At 36.9% G+C, this 23292-nt stretch overlaps 1 protein-coding gene across 1 annotated transcript in view; it reads right to left on the reverse strand.

Moving 5' to 3' along the window:
- Positions 1–5517: 5517 nt before the first annotated feature.
- Positions 5518–23292, reverse strand: part of PDZD8 (PDZ domain containing 8) — a 59980-nt gene continuing 42205 nt past the window's right edge. Inside the window, exons 5-6 of the mRNA XM_009881646.1 lie at positions 8234–8396; positions 5518–7712 (exon numbers count right to left, since the gene is read on the reverse strand). Of these exons, the coding sequence (XP_009879948.1) occupies positions 5518–7712; positions 8234–8396 (2358 nt within the window). The remainder of the gene's footprint in view (positions 7713–8233; positions 8397–23292) is intronic.

Genomic DNA, 23292 nt, shown 5'->3' on the forward strand with positions numbered 1-23292 from the left:
GTTTCAGTTGTACTGTACATTTAATAGTGAAATGGTCCAAAAAAACCAAAGGTATATTATTCGTCGCCCATGGTTATAAAGCAGACTGCTAACCGCCTTATAAGGAGGGGAAAAGCTTTTGTAGAGGGTTTGTATAGTGTTAATCTTTATTTTGTGTATTTAATTTTATTGAATATTATACTATATTTTTGATTAAATGTGTAGTATAAATCTGTATAAACGTGAATTTTGAATATTTGTTTTTTAAAGTCAACTTATTGACCCAATATTTCATATTTTGTTTGGAGGTGTGAGTTACTGGCAAGAGCTTGGGTCTTTCTTAGCTAATTGAAAGAAAAAAAAAAAAGAAAAAAAAAAGCTCACGGAAAACCTATCCAATTTACATCCTTCTAAACCGTACCCTTGCAAGTACATCCACAGGCGTTGGCAGCTGGAATTCAGAGTGTGGACATCACTGCAAGTTTTTTTGATCAACTTCAGATCATATATTAGTAAAATAAAAGGCACATCTTTGCTGATTCCAAAAACGAGCTCTCCCCGAACCGCCCAGGGAATGTTGGAGAAAACAGTATTTTAAACGGATGAGAGTAGAGCTATCAGTCAGTACTATTTAAGGATGTTTTAGCTAACCAGCTGTGCGATGTGAAGTCCCCAAATCCACAACACTGGGTAAACAAGTGGGTATGAATGTGCACTGTTCCTGTCCCTTAAAGGGAATAAGAGCAGCATGAAGATACCTTTTGTATTTCTATCTTTTGAATCTTTTAATTTTAACATATCTCAACTTTCTTGTAGATGCATCTTAAGTGACTGGTTAAGAAAAGCTGCAGTATCACAGTATTTAGTCTTCATGAGTACCAAAAGTAAGCCGATAACTTCAGCAGTTCAAACAAAACCCCTCTATTTTACCTGAATTTGTGTACTTATCTAGAAATTCAATATATAGTTATTTTTCAAAAAAAAGTTAAAATATCAACTTTGCTCACAATAATGAAAAAAACCACAACAAAACAAGCAGTTTGTTGCCAATATCTCTTAACATTTGGGGGCACAGTCCACTACAGGCAAAGCACTGTATTTGGCGGTCCCTATCTGCACTGAGAAAAATGAGACTTTTAAAGAAAGCATTTTAAAACAAACCCAAATGTCCTTATCAACCATGGTGTATCTTTTTCATTTGTAAAATTAAAATCTTTATGTGCCTTCTTTCATGTAATTGCAGATGTTTTATGTACTACAGCATAGATACTATGTTTACATATAGTTTTGTAAAGCGTATATACTCTGGTCAGAAAATATGAAAAGTAGAGTGGATCGAACTTCAAGTATTGCTTTGTCAAAAATTATGCATTCAGACGGCATTAAAATAAAGTTATCTAAAAGAAGTTCATGATCTATTGTAAGAAGGTAAAAATAATAATAAAAAAAAAAAGAATCCCCCCTCCCTATTTGCCTTACGCATTGTGGTTCACTGTATACCGGGGGGGAAAAAACCCAACAAATCTTTCAGATGGTGAGAAAGCACTCCTCATTTCTAGTCCATTTGTAACTCAGGACAAACACTTTCACGCCAGGTCATAAATACACGCAACTTGCTTAAGTAACTGTGATAGACTGATTTTCAGAAGCTGTCATGAGGCTGCTGGTCTGAGATTTAACTTTTGGGAACTAGATAAGGCCAAAAGGTGCAGTACCAGGGGACACCCCTGTCTGTTCTTTATACGGGTGAAGATTCTGAGCAAACATTGTAAGAGGCTTAAATGGTGTGAAAGGCCAAGCAATAGGTCCTGGAAGTAGATTTTTCAGATCAACCATAGATTTTTGGGTTGGTGTATTTTCTATTTCATTCTTTTGAATGTACAACAGATGGAAATACTCCTTTCAAAGCTGAGAGGTGTTTGGAGACAGACGGCAATACAGCAAAACCCAAGATTCTGTCACATGGTGACTACTTCTGCCACTGAAGCATAGAACGGCTCATTTCATGGCTTGGTTTTGTACTTCGGAGCACATCACAATTAAGGAAGAGCTCATGTTATTCCGCAACACAAACTAAGAATGAGGAGGAGGCCCAAGGACAGATGGATTGATCACATTCCTCTTCTGCGGACAGAGCCGGGTTTCTCCCAGAGCAGCATCTCACCATGGTTAGCAGATGAGACCCCCAGCAGACCCCCAGGGCTCAGAGCCTGGCTCTTGCTCCGCTCTTGCTCCAGCTGAAGTTAGAGGAAGACAAGAGTTAAGCACCACACAGGCACCCATATTCGGGCTCTCTGTGCCACCTTTTCCTCCCAAAATAGACACCTAGCAGTTGTCCCACATTTTGGATTGCTGGAGGAATAAGTAATCAAACAAACTTTTGGCTGACAGCCAGGCAGTAACTTCAGTCACAGAAAATGTACAAAAAAACCCCATTCTGTTCTGGAATAATTGGGGTTCTTTCATATTTTATATATTCCTATCTGTGTTACTTTAAGCGTGATAAAGTCACTTTGTTCATTTGCTCCCATTGTTTACTTCCCCCTATAGCTGTAAACTTCCATGCATCTTTTATTTCAAATTTGAAGGGAAAAAAAAAATAAATAAGGAATTATAAGGAAAAACTGATTAGATAAAAATAAGGTGGTAAACCAGTAAGGGTTTCGTTATCCTGAAGGACAGGACAAGTCAGAAGAATTTTTCTTGGGACAATTTTTTCCCCTAATGTGACTCTGGTGGTAGTCACTATCACCTATAATTGAATGGCAGTATTATATGTGCTGTTCTTGGAGGTCTTAAAAAAAAAAAAACAAACAAAAAACTCGCAAATGTTCTCAGCATTTTATAAGATTCTCTGCCTATACAAAACTCAACTGGAATCACCATTTTGAAAGAAAACTCTGCCTACTCCTAAACTGTGTAGAATAAAAATAAATGCACATGTGAACAGAAATAAAGGCAAAAAAGCCAAATTAACCCACCCATCAGTAGTTTTATATGATGCAAAATGTGTGGTTTTCTCCCAAAGATCTTTCCTTTAAGTAGTGGCTTTAGATGATAAACTACTGCAATACAAATATTTAAAAAATAGTAACACAGTGCAAAGAAGTTGATAATTTAGCAAAACTATTTTATTAAAGCTTATTCTCATGATAAAATAATAGCCAACAAAATCATATTAGGCAGATCTTCTGCAAATGTGTGTAGCTGCCACCTATTCAGATATCATTAAGTCAAGATGTTTTTGTTTTCTGTGGTATTCTTTATTTTCAGCTATTTACAGTCAAGCATGAAGCAAAGATTACATCAGGAATGTAGTATTACAATTTTCCCCTCGAGATTCACCGTTTATTGTAATTAATGCCAGATAGGAATTTACGTTTTCCTTCTTATCACTAAAATACAACTGTTTTGACCTTTTCCCATTCAGTATATTTAAAAATATTGCACTACATTTAATTTATCTCTTACAATCATCATTAGCAATACTATATGAGGAAAACTGTATCCAGCTTTTCTTACCCACTGTATTACACACATCAATTTAAAACTTCGAATGCATTTTTTAAATCAGTATTTGCATTGTTTTCACAGCTCCTTCATGTGTACCAGGGTTTAAATGAAGTACTTGGATATATTTGAAAACCTCTATAGTAGGCCATAAGAGCAAACACTGATGGAGACTGAATGCAGATCACCACCAATGGTAAGCCACTGAGAAAATGGAGTGGGGAACTCTTAATATGCATCTCAAGCAAGTATAGGTTAAATAACTTTTAGTCAATAAGGGAAGCTAATTTTGTGCGATTATTTGCTGAAGCTTCATTTCAGAAGTGTGTCACATGCCCATTTTAGCATGGATAGTGTTTTCCATACATCAATTAAATAAGTATCAACTGCCCAGAACTCACAAAAAAGTGCAAGTAGTTGCATGAGTGGAAGTAACCGTTTTGTTCTGAAGTACAAGTAAGCTTCTCCATCTGTGAAAACCACTGCTGCTTAATTTTGCCCAGCACAAAATAAACTGAGAAGCAAACTTAATGGAGAGGTACATTACAGACTGCCTGAAAATTTAAATGAGTTATTTTACCATCTCAGATTCAACTCCATTTCCACAAAGGCTTTTTTTTTTTCTTCTACTACCAGTGATAATGATACCAGTACCTAACACAGTACCTAAAATAAAGATGATATTTTATACGGCATTTCTATACACAGAAGATGAAACAAAGACATGTTTACAGGAAATAAGAACAACAGCCTTAGCCAGGTGATGCTAAGATCCACAGTTTACGCATAGCACAAGACCAGATGGTTCTTTTCAAAAGCTGCTGGCTGAAATTGTTCCTCATCTCTACCGGACTCACGTATTTGGACTCAAATGAAACATGTTATATACACTATACGACATTTTTCTGACAAAGGTGATCCTTCTGCTCAGACTGTCTCTTGTCTGAGAAGCTGAATGCAACTTGCCACTGTATGAGTACTCAGAAGTGTTGAGAGAAGATATTTAGCTATTTTGTAAAGTATTTTGTACCTTAAGTTTTCTGAAATGATAAGATAAAGTCTGCAGCAAAATACTATTTTTAAATTACTTAACCTTCATTATATGCTTTTTCCATAGAATGCAATGAAACCTCCAACTCTTTTGAAGAACAATTTTCCTTTATCAGATAATACAACACCACTTCAACAGATAATTTTGTTCTGGAAACAAAATTTTCCTCTTATCTCAAAAATATTCCCAATTAAATTATGAGATACTGGTATGTACTTTGATATCAGTATTATTCAATCAGGATATAATAGCCCAAATTTCTAAGGAGGATTATTTATTTTTTTTTTTAGCATTGCATTACTATATTTCGTGTTGATTACAAACTACGAAAAGTTCTTGTATTTAAAAAAAACACTATGGAAAACAAACGATATGCAATGTTAACTTCAGTAAATATTAATAACAGACAAAATGAAAGACATTTTGTTTGCTTTCATGATATGTTTGGCAAAAAATACACAACTACCTAGAAGACGTACAATAACTGTGATCAACATTTTAAAGCCTGGTCCCTCAGTGACTTCTGTGTCAGTCATCAGCTCAGGCATGCAACAAGCTTATAATTTTTTTCACCATAGAATGGAAAACAAAAGGTTTTGAGTATCCTGCCAGTTTCCTGTTGAAAACACTAACTCAAAAAAAAAAAAGAGGGAGGTGTGGCCAAGTAATGCATCAAGGACACCACACACATTAATGTGAAATGGTAATGTTACATAATTAGAAAAAATAAAAATAAGTTATTAAAAATAAATTTCCAATATAAACCCCAAAATGTAGTTTTAACCAGCCAGTTTAACAAAAGGATGGTGCTGTAGCTGGAGAAGAACCATTATTAGCTGTACTCTTACACAGGCAAATAACTGCGGAGAAGCAGGACAGGTACATTAAACCAGTGTTTTAATTTAATTTGTGTGTGTTTGAAATTAAGTGCAAAGTATTTCTTTAGTCTATTCCTTCAAAGGCTAAATATGTAAAGATCAGTCTACCGATTGAGGTGGATCAACTGGTTCTTCCGATATGATGTTGAATGTTGGCGCCTCCATCAGACTGACATCTTCATTATCCATTTCTTCTGCTATATTGGGTCCCTCTGAATCTTTAGTCACTCTTTTGGACTGCCGCTCTAACGACATGTTCTCCAAAGACTCTATATCCTCAATGCCTGCTCTGTAGTGGATCATCAGCAGCGTAAGGGCCTGCAGTCTCTCACCCGACTTAGCCAGCGCAGCAGAAATCAAGGCTTTTTTCCTTGCATCGGTTGTCTCTTTTTCTTCTTTAACGAGTGAATTATTATTTTCCAGCTCCTGGTCTATTTCATTCTGTAGCTTATCCAACATAAATTCTAATTTCTGAAAACGCTCCTCTGTGGGTAAACTTCTGTAGAGATCACGTCCAATTTCTTTAACGGCAATGAAGACGCTGTCATCTAGACCACCCTCCTTTCGGACCAACTTTATCCCGCTACCTGCTGCACGTTTGGAAGGACTGCTCGGCCCGCTGATTTCAGTATCGCTGCTTTCATTATCGGAAGTGTTTGGTGTGTGCTTTGGCGAAGGTTCTACCACCTCTGTTCCTTGCTCAGAAAGGCGAGCTTTGGGGACTTGACGAAGGTTTAACAAACGGGTGCTCGTATTGATGATATGCCTGGTCAAACCTGTAGTTCTGTTAACAGATTTAGATTCTGAATCAACCCGAGAGGACGTGGCTTGCGGAGCCTCCTGTCCTTCTGCTCTACAACCTCCCACAGTTCGATCAAGTCGTTTTTCAGCCCCTACACAAAAGGGTGTCTCAGTTAGACATTTTTCTTGACATTTTTTATGGCAAACGTAAGCACAGAGCATGCACTGTGATGCCGCTTTAGTCCATACTTTCTTTTTGCAGTAATCACACCAAGTTGGATTCTGAAACTGAGTATCTTGAAAGTTATGCTTGTTCTCTGTAATAACTTGTCCCAAATAAGGTTCCTCTTTCTGAAGTGCACGAGCTTCTTCTTCCAAGTGACATTCCCTTTCTTTCTCCAGGAGAAAGTTTGAATCATCTATTTCACCCTCTTTTAAATATTTGAAGTGTAAAGTTACATCGCCATAACAAAATTTTTCATTGAATCCCTTATGAGTCGTCAAATTACGCAATGCTGTTCTAGTGACTGCTGCTTTAGGTGTAGGAGCATCCAGTTTAAAAGTTCTAATATATTCCATTGAAGATGTAGCTAAACAATCCAAAGCAATTTCTTCAAGTTTTATGCTTGCATATCCTAAGCAGATAAACCCACCTGCTTTGAAAGGGTCTCTGCACCACAGTGCAACATTAAGGTACTTATGGTATCCTTCTACTTCAAACAGACAGGAAGATGTTCTTGTCCTTGGCCACCGACCTTGCTGGGTTTTATAAGGAATTTCTGGCGATTCCCATGTTTGATGATCATCTCCACTATCTTTGTAACTACGTGCATTTTCTGGAAGTCCATCTTTTAACATATCTTGTTTTGGTGCTGTTACTACTTTTGACACCGTTGGGTCTTCTATTTGATCACTATTCTTTAGTACCTTCTCTGTACATTTATCTCCATTATTTGTAGGTGGAGGTGGCCTTTCTGGTTTTTCAGAAGATACAGTTCCAGTTTCCAACAGATTTTGAGTTTCACTAGTAGGCAAAATGGGCTTACTTTGTGGCCTAGGTGGCACAGGAGGCTTAGTACCAGATCCTTGTGATTGTTTACCTGATGGCTGTGATGCATCTGAACCCTCAATAGTTTTAGATGTTGCCACTTTAGTTCCATCTTTTTGCTGTGTTTTTGATGTTGTCTGATAACTTCCTAAGTGTAGCTTTCGATTCAGAATTGGAGATATCGTTCCAAGTGGTTTAGCAGCAAGTATTACTACCGAACGTTTGGGACTCAGAGTTGTTGGCAGATCTTCTTTTTGGTCAGGTGATTCACAAGCTAAGTCCTCAAATTCTGAATCAAAGTCCCTGTTATCGACATCAGCTGATAAACTAGCTTGGTCATCTTCTGGCTGTGTCAAGAAAGCAGGGTCTTCCAACTGTCCAAATCCATCCTGCAGTGCTGAACCATGCTGATTATACCCAACAGGCCGTTCATAAAAGACTAAAACTCTGTCGCCAGCCTGTCTGATAAGCTTCAACACTTGGACAGTCGATGTGATTTTAACACCTATTAAAAAAAAAAAGACAAAAAACGTTAAATTTGAAAATGGCAAAAAGTAGTCAACAAATACATTTGTAACTTTAATAGTGGTAATAATAGTGTTGTTTTCTAACAGAGGAAGTCAATTATGACAGAAGAGCTGAACTGAAATATAACAGTTAGATCCTTTCTATTGTATTCATAGAAATATATTACTTCAGGAGCTGAAAATGACACTAACGTACATAGTCCTGTTTGCTCTTTGTTATTGATGTAATCTTAAAGAATAAACTTGATTTTATACGCTAACATTTTTAACCTTTGCTCTTAGCCTTATTGTAAGCTTGGACTTTTCAGATGCAGGCATTTAACAACGGATTAAGTGAATGACAGTCATATGTGGCCACACATACACAAATGTTCACTTTTATTAGGAGTGCCAGGCATAGCTGTAACTGTTGAGAAAGGCACTCTAGTCGAACTGTATGCAGAAACGTCCTTCCAGTTTGCAAGATGACACTTATTTTAAAAGCTGACATGTTACTCACTGCCAATTGCTAGAAGTCTGTCTCCCCTCTGTAGATCAGCAGCTGCAGCAGGTGAGTTTGGAGTCACCGTTTCAATAACGACATGCCCTGCATCATCTTCCTTGGACTGCACGAGGCGGAGTGTGAGCCCAACACTTTGCAGATTCCCTTTCACTAGCTCTGCCTAGAGAGAAAGAAGTTAAAAGTTAGGAGTATCTCGATTAAACTGACTGCAAGGATTTGTAGTTACTGATTGATCTTGTTTAAACTAAAATTATTCAAGTGATATTATGAAAAAGTTAGACTAGGACATCCATTGACTTCACTGAGCAGATCACCGCATGATGGATTCACTATCTGCCAATCCAGTCTACACCCTGGGAGAAAGATGGAACTAAAGGTCACCGTATCTGAAGAAGCAAATATGTCAAAACTAGAAAGTGGTGCAAGGAATTGTGAGCAAAATATATACATGAATAAATGTTTGTACATCTGTTAATAGTTTATATACAAATAACAACAGTACTGAGCTAACCTGTGCAAATATAAAGCAGCAGAAATGGCAATACATGGTTTATCTTCACAAAAAGCCCCAGTCCTAACAAAGCTATAGGAAAACACAACCTCATCATCCTTTTTATTGGGAAGAAGCTTTATTATAAGGAGCACTGTACCATCAATCTCAGTATCACTTTGAATATACCACATTTATGTTATAAAACCTGTTAGCACGAGTCATCTATACAAAAGGCATTTGGAGCAAGAAAACTACTATGTACTTACACATTGCTAAAGTATATTTAGAACAAATCCAAATTAAGAATGGCCTAAGAACTTTCTTCAAAAACTCAGAACCCTTTCCTCATATTTATCTTGCAACATAAATACAAGATAAAACTTAACTCAATGATCTCAAATATTTTCTTCATTAAAAAAAAAGGACTGAGGTACAATCTCTGTAGTAGTTTCACCCCACACTCATACACAGATCTCTTATAAATTTGGAAGTCCCTGTTGAAGAATATATCTAGGTAGTCACCAATTGTTTACACATCTCAGCGTCTAACATCTTTGGCAACTTTTTTCTTGAGGACTGTCAATGAATTTAAAAATATACTTCCCCCCCCAAAGGACATTCCTTCTGGACTCTTTCAAATGACTGCCTACTGTCATTCCACCAAAGTATATTCTGTCCGTTTGAAAGGAGAACTCGTAGTCTATGCTTCAGTTCCAAGGACAGAAATTTAATTTCCTTTTTTGATTCCCAAGAACAGAGAGACAGATACTGTTTGTAGAAAACCTCAGTTGGAAATTTTCTATTTGGTTTCAATTTTCTGAGTTTAGGTAGACAGTCTTCTCCCCCATCCTGCATTTACTTTGTTGTTATTCGACTGTCTATGTTTGAACTGTCTGGACTTGATCCTCCTCTTTTGAGGATGTGTTTGTTTACTTAGTTCTGTACAACGGCTTTCCACAGATGAAGGGGATTACTTAACTTCAGTACACGACTCTCTCCTTGGCTGCATGGTGCTCACTCCTTTCCTATAATCTTAATAACACCACATCTTGGGGTTTTTTGTTAATTGTTGTTCAGTTCTTCAAATAAAAATGCTACACTAGCTAATAGTTTGCTTAAGAACAAGACTGAGTTTGAAGAAACAGACTTGCATGAACTTTTTAAGCTTTGCTATTAACTTTCTACCTTTCCCCCAGTGACTTAAAGATAATATTTTCTCCCAAACTAACATACCTACTGTGAATACCCAGTAATGTATGCAAGAATAACAAGATAAAATACAAGCTTAATTGCAGTCCCGAGATTCTTCTGTAATGCAAGCAAGTAAATAGTTGTGTACAGAAACAACTGTGGTGGGTTTGGGGGTTTTGTTTGTTCTAATTAAGGCCATTCCCATTTACACCAAAGAAACTCTGACACATAATCAAATAATAATAATAAACACTGCCCCACCACCCACCCACCCTACCACCCAAGTCTGAAGTGTTAAGAAACAAAGAAAAAGTATTAGAAATGCCTGTGGAAGAAAAGATAAACTTTTTTTGAAAGCAAATAATTACTCTTCTGCTCCAGTCCTTTATTTATATAATAATAAGGCTAAACTTTTTTTGAAAGCAAATAATTACTCTTCTGCTCCAGTCCTTTATTTATATAATAATAAGGCTTTAAGGATGCAATTCACAAATGTTGCACGTGCTGTATGGAAACAACAGGAACAATTACTACTATTTCAAACAACACTAGTTGGATATTTCAACTGTCAAAAACACAAGTGACATGAATTTGCTGTGACAGCATACAAACAGCAAACAAAAACTCCTTCCAAAAATCATTCCCTTATGCTATATGGCTCTGCATATTTTTATCAAACAATGAGGAGACCATTATTCCTGGGATTTACCACAGAGTTTAAGTACTCAAATCTCAATTTTCCTATAATGGTTCCTTTGAAAGTCTTGCTCTAAATGATTAAAGTTGGAGAAAGATTTCCAAATCCTTGTGTTTGACTAGATAACGAAACTGTCATAATGCAGATCAGAAAGTAAACTCCCACTTAAGGAACACAAATATTACAAAGGACTAAAAAAAAAACCATAACAATGTTTTTTCCTTAATTGTTGTTAGCCCACTGAAGTATAAAGCCCTTCAGTGAGAGAATTTCAGGAAAGAAAGGGATCCTTAGACAGAATGGTGGAGAAAGAAAAAAAAATAACCCACACCACCACAAACCAGGATGATTTTCCTCTTAACACTAAGTTATTCTGGTCATTTAATTCCACCCCTGTAGGGATATATCTATTTTGATGATACATAGTTTCTTCTGAGATCTTATACAAGTTCTCGATCTTAATACCCAGAATTGGAGTTACTTAGTAAGACAAGACATTTTAAAGTCATGGCTCATACAAGGCATAGTCTTAGCTGCTGTAAGTTTGCAATATGAGGTAACTCTTGTGCAATCGGTCTTTAAAGGGGTCAAAAAAACCAGCCAACTACTGAAGGAAGTTGGCCACCATAACACTTTTACAGGAGTTAGTTACCTTGTGTAAATCTACTTTTCTTTACAGTTGATTATTTTCTTATTCATTCAAAGAGTGGCACAAAGAAGTGATAACATTTCTAAAGACCCATTCTTCAGAAAGCAACAAGCCTTATATGGGAAAAATAGTGTCAGAAGGAAAACAGGAGCTGGTACTGTAACATCTAGCATTTTGAAGAAAGGCAGCAATGACCTCTAACCACGGTTAGTTCTTACAATCATGGCAAAGTGCTGATGAGCAAGATACGGGAAAAGGGCGTAAGTAGACAGTAAAAAGGAAAAAAAGTTACCGAAAGCTGTTTCTTACAGAGTTTGTCAGTACAGACCCTCATCCTCTTGAGCTTCCTTTCAACCCAAGGACTTCTTTGAGCAGATCTCAATAGTGGATGACTTAACAGTGAAAATATTCTCCACTGTAAAGCACTAGAAACCTCTGAGGTGACTTCCAGCACTTCACCCTTCCTTGCTCCTCCCAGGGTGAGACCACATAAAAGAAACGAGGGACAGCTGGGACCAAAGACACTTAGGTATCTCTGAACATTTGGCTCCCATGCAGGGATACCAACCGCAGATGACTCACTGATGGCAAGGAGACTTCCAATATTCTAGCAGTATCTGATAGAAAGCTGTTTTTGGAAGGAGAGAGCCTTTGAACATAACAAGAAAAGTTCATCTCAACTTTTTATTAACTTTGGCACAGTCACAAGCTTTCTCACGAAGTAAACTGATTTTATTTATCAGCCAGATGAATACCTTCCTTGATTTTTCTTTCTGGCAACTCCAAGTTTCACGAAGTAATACCACAGTATCTCAGGCTAGCTGCAGTGCAGGTGAACACTGTACCAAGCTCTCAAACACCCCCCACCCCAGTAAGCACACTCACAAACCCAAGCATCTTCGTACACCCAGCACAGCCACTTTATGCCTTTCTGCCTCCCCCTTAAATTAAAACTTGATAATAAACATGAAGAGACAAAGATCTACTGGAACATGAAACAACAGAAAGACAGAAATCAGCTAAATGACGTAGAGGTTAGATTGCTGATAACAAAAGGACATTTATTATCGAGGAAGCTTGCTGTAAGGGAGAAAAATTAACAGCTGTGCCTAGGAGAAAGGGAAATTTTAACCAACTAGCTATACCATATTAAAGCAAGTTTATTTTAACTTGATCTAATTACTAGCTGTTTCACTATCTCCTGCAAACCTTAGTGGTTCCTTAAATAAGGAGAAAAACCAGGCAGATAATACTACATGCTTGTCAGTGAAAGGCATGCATTCAGAGTAATCTATATTGAAAGAGTTAGAGCTAAACTGTGTCATAGCACTTCGAAAACCTAACTTTAAAAAAGGTAAGCAAACTTATGAAATACATAACTTTTTAAAAAAAGGTAAGCAAACTTATGAAATACTTAGAAATTAAGGTGCAACAGGAAGGACCATCTTGGGGGAAGAAAAAAAAAAAAGAAGTAATTTCCTTTGTGATTTATTATTCAAGGAAAAAAAAACCAAGAAGAGGACACAAGATGTTCACTCACTTTAAAATTAATGAAACATTTTGATGTGGGGCTGTGAATGCCTGACTTTTACAGAACAAAGTCTATAAGCATCGATTTCACAATACAGACTTTAGTTCATTTATACACATCAGTGTATGAGCCACTGCAGAGCATAACCCCACCACTACTTTCAGTTCAATATTGGAAGTATGCTCTGGAAATACAATGCAGCAGAAAATTACGTTGTGTCTCACAGCCTCACTTTACCTCAGCCTTGTCCTTCTGAAAGCCTAGCAGACATTGCATGTCAGTGAAAATCAATTTTTCCAACCTTTTAACATACTGATACTGAACTCCACAGCTACATTCAGAAGTTTATAGCTTACTAATACCATCTAAACAGCCAAATATTTAGATGAGTATCAACACAGGATGCAGTTTAAATCTTCAAATGCTTCATTAAATTATCAGTCTGAAAGAATCTGCAAATGCAAAGGGACGATAAACAAACATCCCTCTTAAAGGCAACACACAAATGTGATGCTATCTCGTTTACCACGTTTCTAAAATTGTACCAACAAAGTTAGGTTATTTTTGAATACACAGCTAAGTGTCATCCATAATAACATAGTCTCATAACTACAATGCACTTCCATTCAGAATTTCTAAGACAAGACATAATAAATAATGCCCATAATAAACATGTTAGACAAATACATTGAATGTACATGTATTTGTACTAGATACATTAGAATGGGGGGACAGGGGGGGTCGTTTTGTTACTTTTTCAAGATAGCCTAATTTACAACTATGTTTAACACACTTAAAAATATATGTATCTGAATAAAACTTTCAGTAAGAAATTTAAAAGGGAATATATCTGTTCCTCATGGCGAAAATTCATTTGTCAAACAGCAATCACGAAGGTCCAGATTATTGTTCTTACACAATTCACTTGACAGTGCAGAACTGACCAACTGCCAAAAAGATAATTCTTTTGTTTGTTTTGCTTAGAAGAAGTTAGATAAAACCATTAAAAACTTAACATGCAAACACAAAATACATTTGGAAAAGTTAATAATGGCAGAATGAGCTTTCACCGTAAGCAGATACCACCAATAAAACCTCACGGCAAACAGGACTGAGTTACATCAAATATAAAAATATTGAAGTTCTATCAGAAATTGGTCTCCACTTGGATATTATGGAATTTATTTAGATGCATAACCACATTTTCTTAATCCATCCTATAACACTTAGTTTGATAGTTAAACCATCCCTCGCCTCTACCCAGTGTTCACTGCAGTGTTTGTGGTGGGTTGCACCAGGCTTATCCTTCCAATTTTAGACTATTTTAATTACTTGCTTTGTGCTTTACCTGGTGTTCTGCTTTCCTCCATTGCAAGTCTTCCTCTGCTCCGAAACCCCATGACTCGAGAGAGGTTTTTCCGCGCTCACATAGCTGTCCTTGGCACTTGCCTAATCTGCCATCCACTAAAAAAGTCAGCCTTTCACATTGACCACCTTTCACATCAAGAAAATCTGAACAGTGCATTCTGTCTTGAAAACAGTCTTCATCAGTAAAACAAAGGGATCAGTCCGCACTCAAAATCATCTTAAGAATGCATGTTCACATCATTTTTCTAGTACAAGTATTTGCAACATCAGAAAATATGTTCTTCAGCTTATTTAATTTTATTCAGTACTGTCAGTTTTGCAATTACTGCATTTTTACAGATATATTCATGTTCTGCATCACATCAGCTGAAAATGTTTGCAGATTAGAGTATACACAACCAACTGGCAAATCAGGTACCAAAGACACTGACAATGATTCCTACTGTACATAGCTTTATGGGACTGGCTACACCTTTGTGCTTTTTCGGATGTCACTGAGCAGATACTAGAATCATTAGCTCGTGGACTCTTCAGGTTTTCTTGAAAGAGATTTTATAATATTACCCACTTCTAACACAATGGATTGACTCAGACATTCATCCACCATCACAAGTAACTCAGCAAGTTTAGTGAGTGCCACAGACTTCTCAAAGGGAGCTCCGACCGCTGATTAAAGCAGAGGAATTACACAGCCATTTCAAAAGGTTTAAGGTCAAAAAGTAAAAAATAAAGTAATTCAGAGAGAAGTTAAGAAGGAAACACTGGAGTCCTAATAGCACCAGACCTTTTAAAGACCTTTAAGTTGTGAAAAACTCAGCTCCAGAAAAGAGATTATTATTTTTTTTTAAATTGTGGTGACTATTCTCCCACTCAGCAGATGATGCACATGACCCACACACCACTTCCCATTTCTTCTCCCCTTCGCTAAGAGCAATAAAAACCAAAACCAACTAACCACCCCCCACCCCCCCAACACACACATGAAACACCTTTGCCTTCAAAAGACTTATTACATTTACTGGCATCTGGAAACGGCCAGTAAGTAATCAGTTCTTACGCCCTGCTTTGACTAAAACATAGACATGGATACGCTGACTTTAAAGGTGTTGTTGGTCTCTATTCTGATGTCAAAGAAGTCAGCACAAGATAAATTAGTCCATTCGGAGTACAGGTAAGTTGGTACTGTCAAGTTACATCAGGTATATCAATATTATTTTTGTGCCATACTGCAGTGTGGACCTACCTTCATTTGCTTTATCGATAAATACATAAATATACACTGTTTTTAATCTCTTCTTGTCCATTTCAAATATCTTTAAGCATAACATATCCAAGCTATACCAGAAGCAGTTTTTAAAGGACAGAATTTCCCATGAATAGATGTCACATTTCAGCCACCCCAATTAATAGTATTTATTTGTTTTTAAAAAAAGTAAAAAAAAAATGAGTGTGGTACATACTTTCTATTTAAACAATCAAATAGAATTATTAATGAAAAAGTCCGTATAGCAAATGTGTGACAGAAAAATCAGGCTTATATGCAATGGACTCACTATCTCTGCTTTCTTAGCGAGGTCTGGAATAGTCACCAGCTTTGGTTTTTGGTGGCATATTAGGAACAACAGATTTTTAATGACAATAAAACAGTGAAAAAAATGGAAGTGGGATGTTAGAACTTTTGCTGTTAATTTTTCCAGTTATGTGAACAGTGGTCTGTGCATGTGGAGACAACTATCTCAGATGAGGCTCGCAGTTTTCATGGTTTGATTTTTGTTGGTTTTGGGGTGGGGTTTTTTGTTTTGTTTTACTTTCAGGAAAAAGCTTATTTATGGATAAGTTTCTTGAGATTTTTTTTACTAGTTGTCTTATACAGCAAGCTAGTGCGCCTCACTGATTTCTGTTCTACATGATATATTATAAAAAATACAAGTTACAAAATATGATAGTTATTTCATTCCAAAGTAAGTTACATACTGGACCAAGATCATATTTAAAGTAATAATTCATTAAGGCCACAATACTGCAAATGTTACACACATGTCTAGCTTTACCGTGCTGTACTATTTTTCTGAAATCAGCGTGACGATTCATGGTAGTAGAGTTAAACATCTGCATGTCTGTCCGATGAGCACTAAAAACATTTGACATCAGCAAACTCCAGAATAAGCTAGTTACTGAACAAAATAAGGAGCTCCATCTTATTTTCCTCAGTACTTCTGACACATCGGATACTCTTTTACTAGGCTACTACTGAAAACTGTACTTTCCAATTGTATGGTGACACAGGTTTTGTGACATGCAAAAAGTAAACTGCTTTGCAATTATCATGAATTGCTGCGACTTTCTTACTAAACAGCAATTACATGAGCTGAATGGAGGAGTTAAAGACAAAACAGGGCAGCAGAAAACCTGCATTTAACTTCAAAGTGTCAGAAGCAGGTAAAATGCAGACCTTCAGTTTTTATGGAGCTCTTCTTTGGAGAGCAATTTAGTACAAACACCAATGTAGCCCTTCTTTAAGTGCTCCTACTCACTGACATCCTTTTAGTCTTTATTAAAGCCAACTGTGATGATTTCCTTTAGCCCTGAAAAAAATGGAAAAGATTGATCTCCCCCCCCCCCCAATCTTCTATCACCATTTATGTCTTTGATAGAAAAAAGGCTTCCTCCAATATTGCTTAAGCATGACTCAGTCATTATATAAATATTCCATTAAAAACTCAGGTAGCTTAATAGTAAGTACTAAAATAAGGTTACTCGAAGTGGATATTAAAAAGAACAGAGAAAGCTCGCTAATAATACCATGTGTGACACCAAAACACTAAAAAATTTACCTAGTTAATGATTTTCTTTGTAAAAAATTGTTATCAATCGCTGCAATGCAAATTACAGATAAAGGAGATAAATGAGTTCGTAGAGTTTATGCGCTGTGAATATGTGCACACGACAGAAGGGTCAACCCAGTGTTTTGTTCATCTCTGAGATGGAAGCAAAGAAGAAATACATTCAATATACATTAAAAGCAAACCCTGTAAAGCAGCTAGTAATTACTTGTATTTATCTTAGAAGTACCTAATTAATAGCGCTAAAACAGTTACTGTTAACCTTAATGTAATAAATTCAAAATATTAAGACTATTGGGTAAAAGTTCTTTATAACGGAAATAGTATTCATGGTTATGAGTTTTCTCTAGAAAGTGCTTGACAGTTCTGCCTATCACAACCAGCAGCATTAACCACCTCATTACGACATAGATAGTGCCATCAAAACTAAAAATACAAAAGTTATTATCCACTGCAATTACGGTAACATGCATCACAGATGCCCGTTTCCATGGAAATAAAATATACAATACTACTTTCTAATGCATACAAATCACAACTCTTCCATCTCACTGATGAGTTGAAAAGCCGTATTTTAAAGGGCTTAAAAGTTACATTTCTGAAGGAAAAATGTTGATGGAAAGAGTAACTGCATTATTTACAGCTTGATTTTATTCTGGAGCAGAAGTGTTTTCTCTAGAGCAACAGCACTGCAGACTTACATCTGGAGTACAGTGCATCTTCTGAAACGAGCAGGAGCTTCATAAACGCTCCCTGCCCGGGAATCCTCAGGGAAACGCCGGGGTTTGAGAGGGGAGCAGACCGGCTGCTCCGAGGCAGAGCTGGGTGCTGCAGCGGCAGGGCCGGCGTGTACCAGCCGTCCCAGGGGGGAGCGAAGCACTGGTGTGCGGCTCTCCCCCAGCCCCGCAGCCTGGCTGACCCCCTCCTCTACCCTCGGCTCGAACTGGACTAGCAGATTAAGCTTTGTACCAAAAGTTGAGGAAATCAGCCGTTTGACTTATTAAAGATGTGGCATATTTAAACAGTTACTTACACAAGAGTGCACAAAAAAATATGTAAAAGACTAACTCTTGCTAACAAACTGCTACAGTTTCAGGTAACATAAATTACACTTATCAATAACATTGTCTAAGCAACAGGGACCTCACCTACCTAGCACCAATTTAACAATACAATTTGAAATACCATAGGACTTAAGCGAAGACAGTTGGTTATTACTGCACTGCATAAACAGTGCATAAACTTGACAGCTGTTAACATTTCTCATCAATATTAATGGCTAGATGGCTGTTAAAGAAAAATACAAGCCTGAATAATATCCTGCATGACCCGATCATTTTTCAGGCTCCTCCATTCCCACAGAACTAGCTAAACCCAAAGGAACTAAAGCAGATGTAGTAAAACGGTTCGTCATTATAACAGCTCTTCAGAGATTAAATAGAAGAGCCGTCTGTATGAAAACTAAGTTCCTGTTGCATACAACCCCCCAAGCCCACCCTTTCCCTGGTAAAACCAGAAGATCAATTTTCTTCTGAAATTCTACATTGCCAAGACCAGAAAAGACCAGGATTTGTATCTAGCTTATTCTGAATAACTTCCGTAAGAAGGCCAAGGTTTTGTATATAATAATCTTTCTCTACATAGAAAGGAAGCCAAACCAAACTTTGTTTTCAATTAAGTTCTGGACAAAACACTGCAGTATAAACACACGACTACATAACCAGTAAAGATTTCCAGGACCATACATCTATTTCTGGTTATTTTGTTGAACACATCACATCAAATCAATTTGTTTATGGTTGTAGGGCACAAGTCGCTGCCAGGCAGTGAAACAGCAGCTCAATGTCACATCTAATTAGTACCATCAAGACAACAGCACACCTTGAAGCCAGATTTTCATACTGTCACCGGGCATCACTTATAAAAATTGCCACAACTATTAAACTGAAAAAGATCTTTACACCAATGAAGTCAAATACTGGCAGCTCACTTTGCAAAAGAAATCAATACCTAGATAAATTCGCTTTGCACTTGAAAAATATTCTAGTCTTCCCCCTCCCCCAAACACAAAGTCCCCAATATATCCGAAGAATGATTTAAAAACGGAACATGAGCTGTAAATTGGAATCAACGTGCTATCCAACTTTGCAGCCTGACTTCTACAAACGTTTCTGAATCTTTCACAGAATCATAGAATAGTTTAGCTTGGAAGGGACCTCCATGTTGCAGCTTTCTCTCCATATAGTCAATTATATGATCTCATTGATTAACAAAAATGTAGGATCTTTTTTCCCCTATAACTGGATATCTGAGTGACAAAAGAAAAACCCCCAAAACCAGAATTGGTGTAACTACTTAGATAAAGAGCTCAATACCCTCCACTCTTAAGCTATGAAAAAGCTTTATTACAATGGATATCCAAAAAACCAAAACAAACAAAAACCACTTAGCTATGCCACGAATATTTCTGTTAAACATTTGAGACTGGAATTGTGCAGCATCAAGGCTTAGTCATGATTCTGGCAGAAATCTCTCCCATAATTTACCTCCCCAATCTTTTCTGGAGGTAGCAGAACATACGAGTTCTCCAGAAACCAATTTGGGGTCTCCAGACCCCAAACCACTAACACTTAAGAATGCAAAAGTGCTAACATAAAAAAAACAACCCACACAAAAAAACCCCACACAACACTCTTCCAGAAATAGCTTATTAGGAGTAAAAAAAAATAAAAATTTTTTACAAGAAGAGCAGGACACTATCCACAATGGAAATAAAAGTTCATTCATTTTGACTGCATTTTTTGTTGTTGTTGTTTTTTTAAAGTATCTTCTGGCTCATGGAAGTAATACATACCAATTCCTCATCTCCCTATCGTAAGGTAAGTAAAAGAATGAATAGGAAATTATGTCAAGCTTAAAAACTTCTTTTCCTTCAGCACTCACCGTAACTTCATACACTCTGGTTTTATGCTCTATTATTTTTAAATTAGCAACAGATCTTATTGATAGCCGGTGAACTAGACAAGAAAAATACCCAGAAGATTTCATAATGCAAAATATTTCTATTTCCCTTTCCCCTTTCTCTCCTCTGCCACCAGAAACAGGACTTGCTTGGGACTGTGACCAATTACCTTCCCTAAAGAATTTACAACTCAGTCATTTAATTTAAAAAATGAACAAAGAATTACTTAATACCACAGAACGCCTGCAAAATAAATATATGTTAAAAAAAAAAAGCATACTGAACAAGCCGGGGGGGTGGGGGGAGAAAACACTGTCAAATGCATATGTATGACAGAAGCTGTCCTTAAGTAGATCTTGCTTGCTTACTTAAAAGTTGTAAATATTTGTAAGGTGATAAATATCTTTCTACATATTACAGGGATGGAACCTGCATCAGTTCTGAAAGTGTTTCTCTGATTTCTTGACTTAAGTATGAATAATTCGGTTTACTTAATAATTTGAATGAGCTTTATAAGAAAAAAAATAATGAAAATTGTATCCAAGTTGAAGAAAATATTGATATCAGGCCATGGTACCGTACTTTCTTGACCATCACTGTAAGGCTGTTGGTGGAGTAGCCCAAAAAGAGTCATTGTTCATACATGGCACGTTCAATACTTAGTATTCAAAGTCTGGGGCTTCTCTTTTAAATTGATACTTTAAAAAATATTTTGATTTGAAAATTTATATGTTTAAGAGATTACAGCTATGTAGAAAAAACAAATGTGCTATGTGATGAATGATGAAATACCTTACAGTAGAAAAAGTAAAAAAGATTAAATATCTTATAGTAAAGCTTCAGGATACAAAATTGCAAATTTAATCATTAAATTGCTCCTAATTTGTTACAGTCACTTAACTCCCACCATAGTTCATTAGAACAAGAGATGTGTTAAGTCAAAAAAATTGTTTGCTTTTAACACCTCTGCAACACACTAAAAAGCCCAAGAAAATTCAGAGTTTAGGGGGGAAAAAAGGCAAAAAAACAGTGTATGTAGAGACGGGGATGGAAAGGAGGACGGAGATAGAAAAAAAATCTGGATTGGAGAACTGCAGTCTGCAACTCCGTGAGTACAGTACCATGTGAAAACACTTTAATTTTCCTGTTCCCATGACCTCTGATTATTAAAACTTTATTAATTTACATCAACTACCAAGAAACTCTTAGCTTAAACTCAGATTTTCAACTATTGATTCGTGGACAGCATTACATTTGGGTACTGACTGCCACACATATATTACTATATATTCTACCAGAGAACAGTACGAAGAATTGTCTTTTCTGCGAGACAAAAAAAGTCCACTGGGGAGCTACAAAAGCAAAACTATCAGCACATTGCTTTATTTTTTCCTTAGGAGTCTGTTAGCCTGTAATGCCAGAAGCAAATCATAATGAATAAACATGTGCTTTCATCATGCAAAGCTTGCCCTTCTTGAACCCTCAAGGTTCACAAAAATAGCCTTTGACTTACATGCCTTAATAACATTTAAAGAGCACTGCAAGATAATTAAAACCGAGGTAATTCTACTCTGCTAAGTCATACAATTGCCAAACAATGGACTGTAATTTAGACGTTTTGAGAGGAAGCATCATTGATTTTATTTATTTTTTTTTTTCCCATTTTCACGCAAGCTTACAAGCACACATGGCCAAGGTTAAAAACAACATGCAAGGATCGTGACTTGGGTATGATGATGAAGTGATATGTTGCTTATAATTATTGAAAGAGCTACGGTTTTATTACATAGGGATAAATGTGTTTGCCTCCATGTAGACTATATGGGGTTTTGTAATGGCCCTTCTCCGTGCCAGCTGACGGTGCTGTGGTTCCCAGGGATAAACACAGTCCTGATGGAAACAAGCTGTAAGATCCACCCCTGCCCAAAGGTGAGTGGAAGGGGATAGGGGCAGCTCCCGGGGCAGCAGAACCCTCTCGGCATACAGGCTGCCCTGTTGGGGTGGGTGACCCCACTGTGGTGTGGGGCCCGAGAGCCAATTCACCCCTACAGAAAACCAGAGACGTTTATTGGGGCTTGGTGCGGCTGTACGTTGTTGGGGGAACACAGAGCAAAGCTCTAATGAGGACACCACACCAACAGAGGGACCAGAGCCAAACAGCACTGCCTCTTGGTTTAAGTCTCTGTCTCACTAAATACTTACGTTTTTTTCAAAGAGCAGTTCAAAACCACAGATTTTACAAATAACTGTGTTTTCTTCAAAAAAAACCACCCCCACATTATACAAGTATAGAGATATCCACAGGGAAATAAAAAGAGACATATCTAAATGCATATGAAAGTCAGACTCTTTCAATGAGTAATGAGACACTTTGAAATGGATATCAAACTTTTGCCTCCAGACTTAAGTGATGCTCACTGAGTTGACACAACTACCTGAACACAGTATGACCATCCTGAAACTGTTAAATACAAAAAAATGCAATACTAACAATCACCAATTAAGCTTTACATTAGCTAAGACGCTCAGCAAATAGTCATACTATACCATGTATTCAAGATAAATGGCAGTAATACTCAGCAAAGGGAACTAAAGGATATGTTAGGGGAAGGGGTGAAGCCATACAGATACTAAAAAAAGCATGTATGCACATGCAGTGCACTCATTCAAGTTTTGCATATCATCCGTATTCTCTCTCTCATAGAGGGCATCGCTTTAAAGTGTTTCTGGCCAACTGAGAGTCAATAGCTGCTCATTCAGCATTCTCAACTGTTCTTTTTTCTTTAATAAACACGCACAAACGTATGATCCCTATAGATAGATAAAAGGATGACTGTCATGCACTTCAAGTTCATGATATACTTGCAAAACAAACCTTCTGTCTTAAGTAATGGTAAGCTAAACATTGCTTTCCTATATTTTGGATTCATGATGTTGCCTCCAGAAATTCCACCTTTAAAAGAGAATCAATTTATTCTATTAACAACACAATTTATACTCCTGTACTTTGCATTTAGCAACATGTAATGCTTGAAGCTTACCTAGTAATCTGTAGGACTGCTAGACACCAGCCACCACGAAGCACATAGCAAGGAAAAAAAAGAATCTAGTTTGAAGAACTCCTTTCAGATGTTGGTAAAGTTATTCCCCAATTAAACTTAAAAATAAAAAAAAAAATAAGAAAAAGTGCCAAGGTTTTATGTCAAAGATATATTTTCTGATTTGATATAGACAGAAAAAGGAGAAATTAGCTTGCTCCTCTCATGTTCTGCAAGTGCTTTGCTGAAAAGGCGGCCCAGGATGCTATCAGTCAAGACCTATA

Source organism: Charadrius vociferus, unplaced genomic scaffold (genome assembly GCF_000708025.1).
Source record: "Charadrius vociferus isolate BGI_N301 unplaced genomic scaffold, ASM70802v2 scaffold282, whole genome shotgun sequence".
NCBI lineage: Eukaryota > Metazoa > Chordata > Aves > Charadriiformes > Charadriidae > Charadrius > Charadrius vociferus.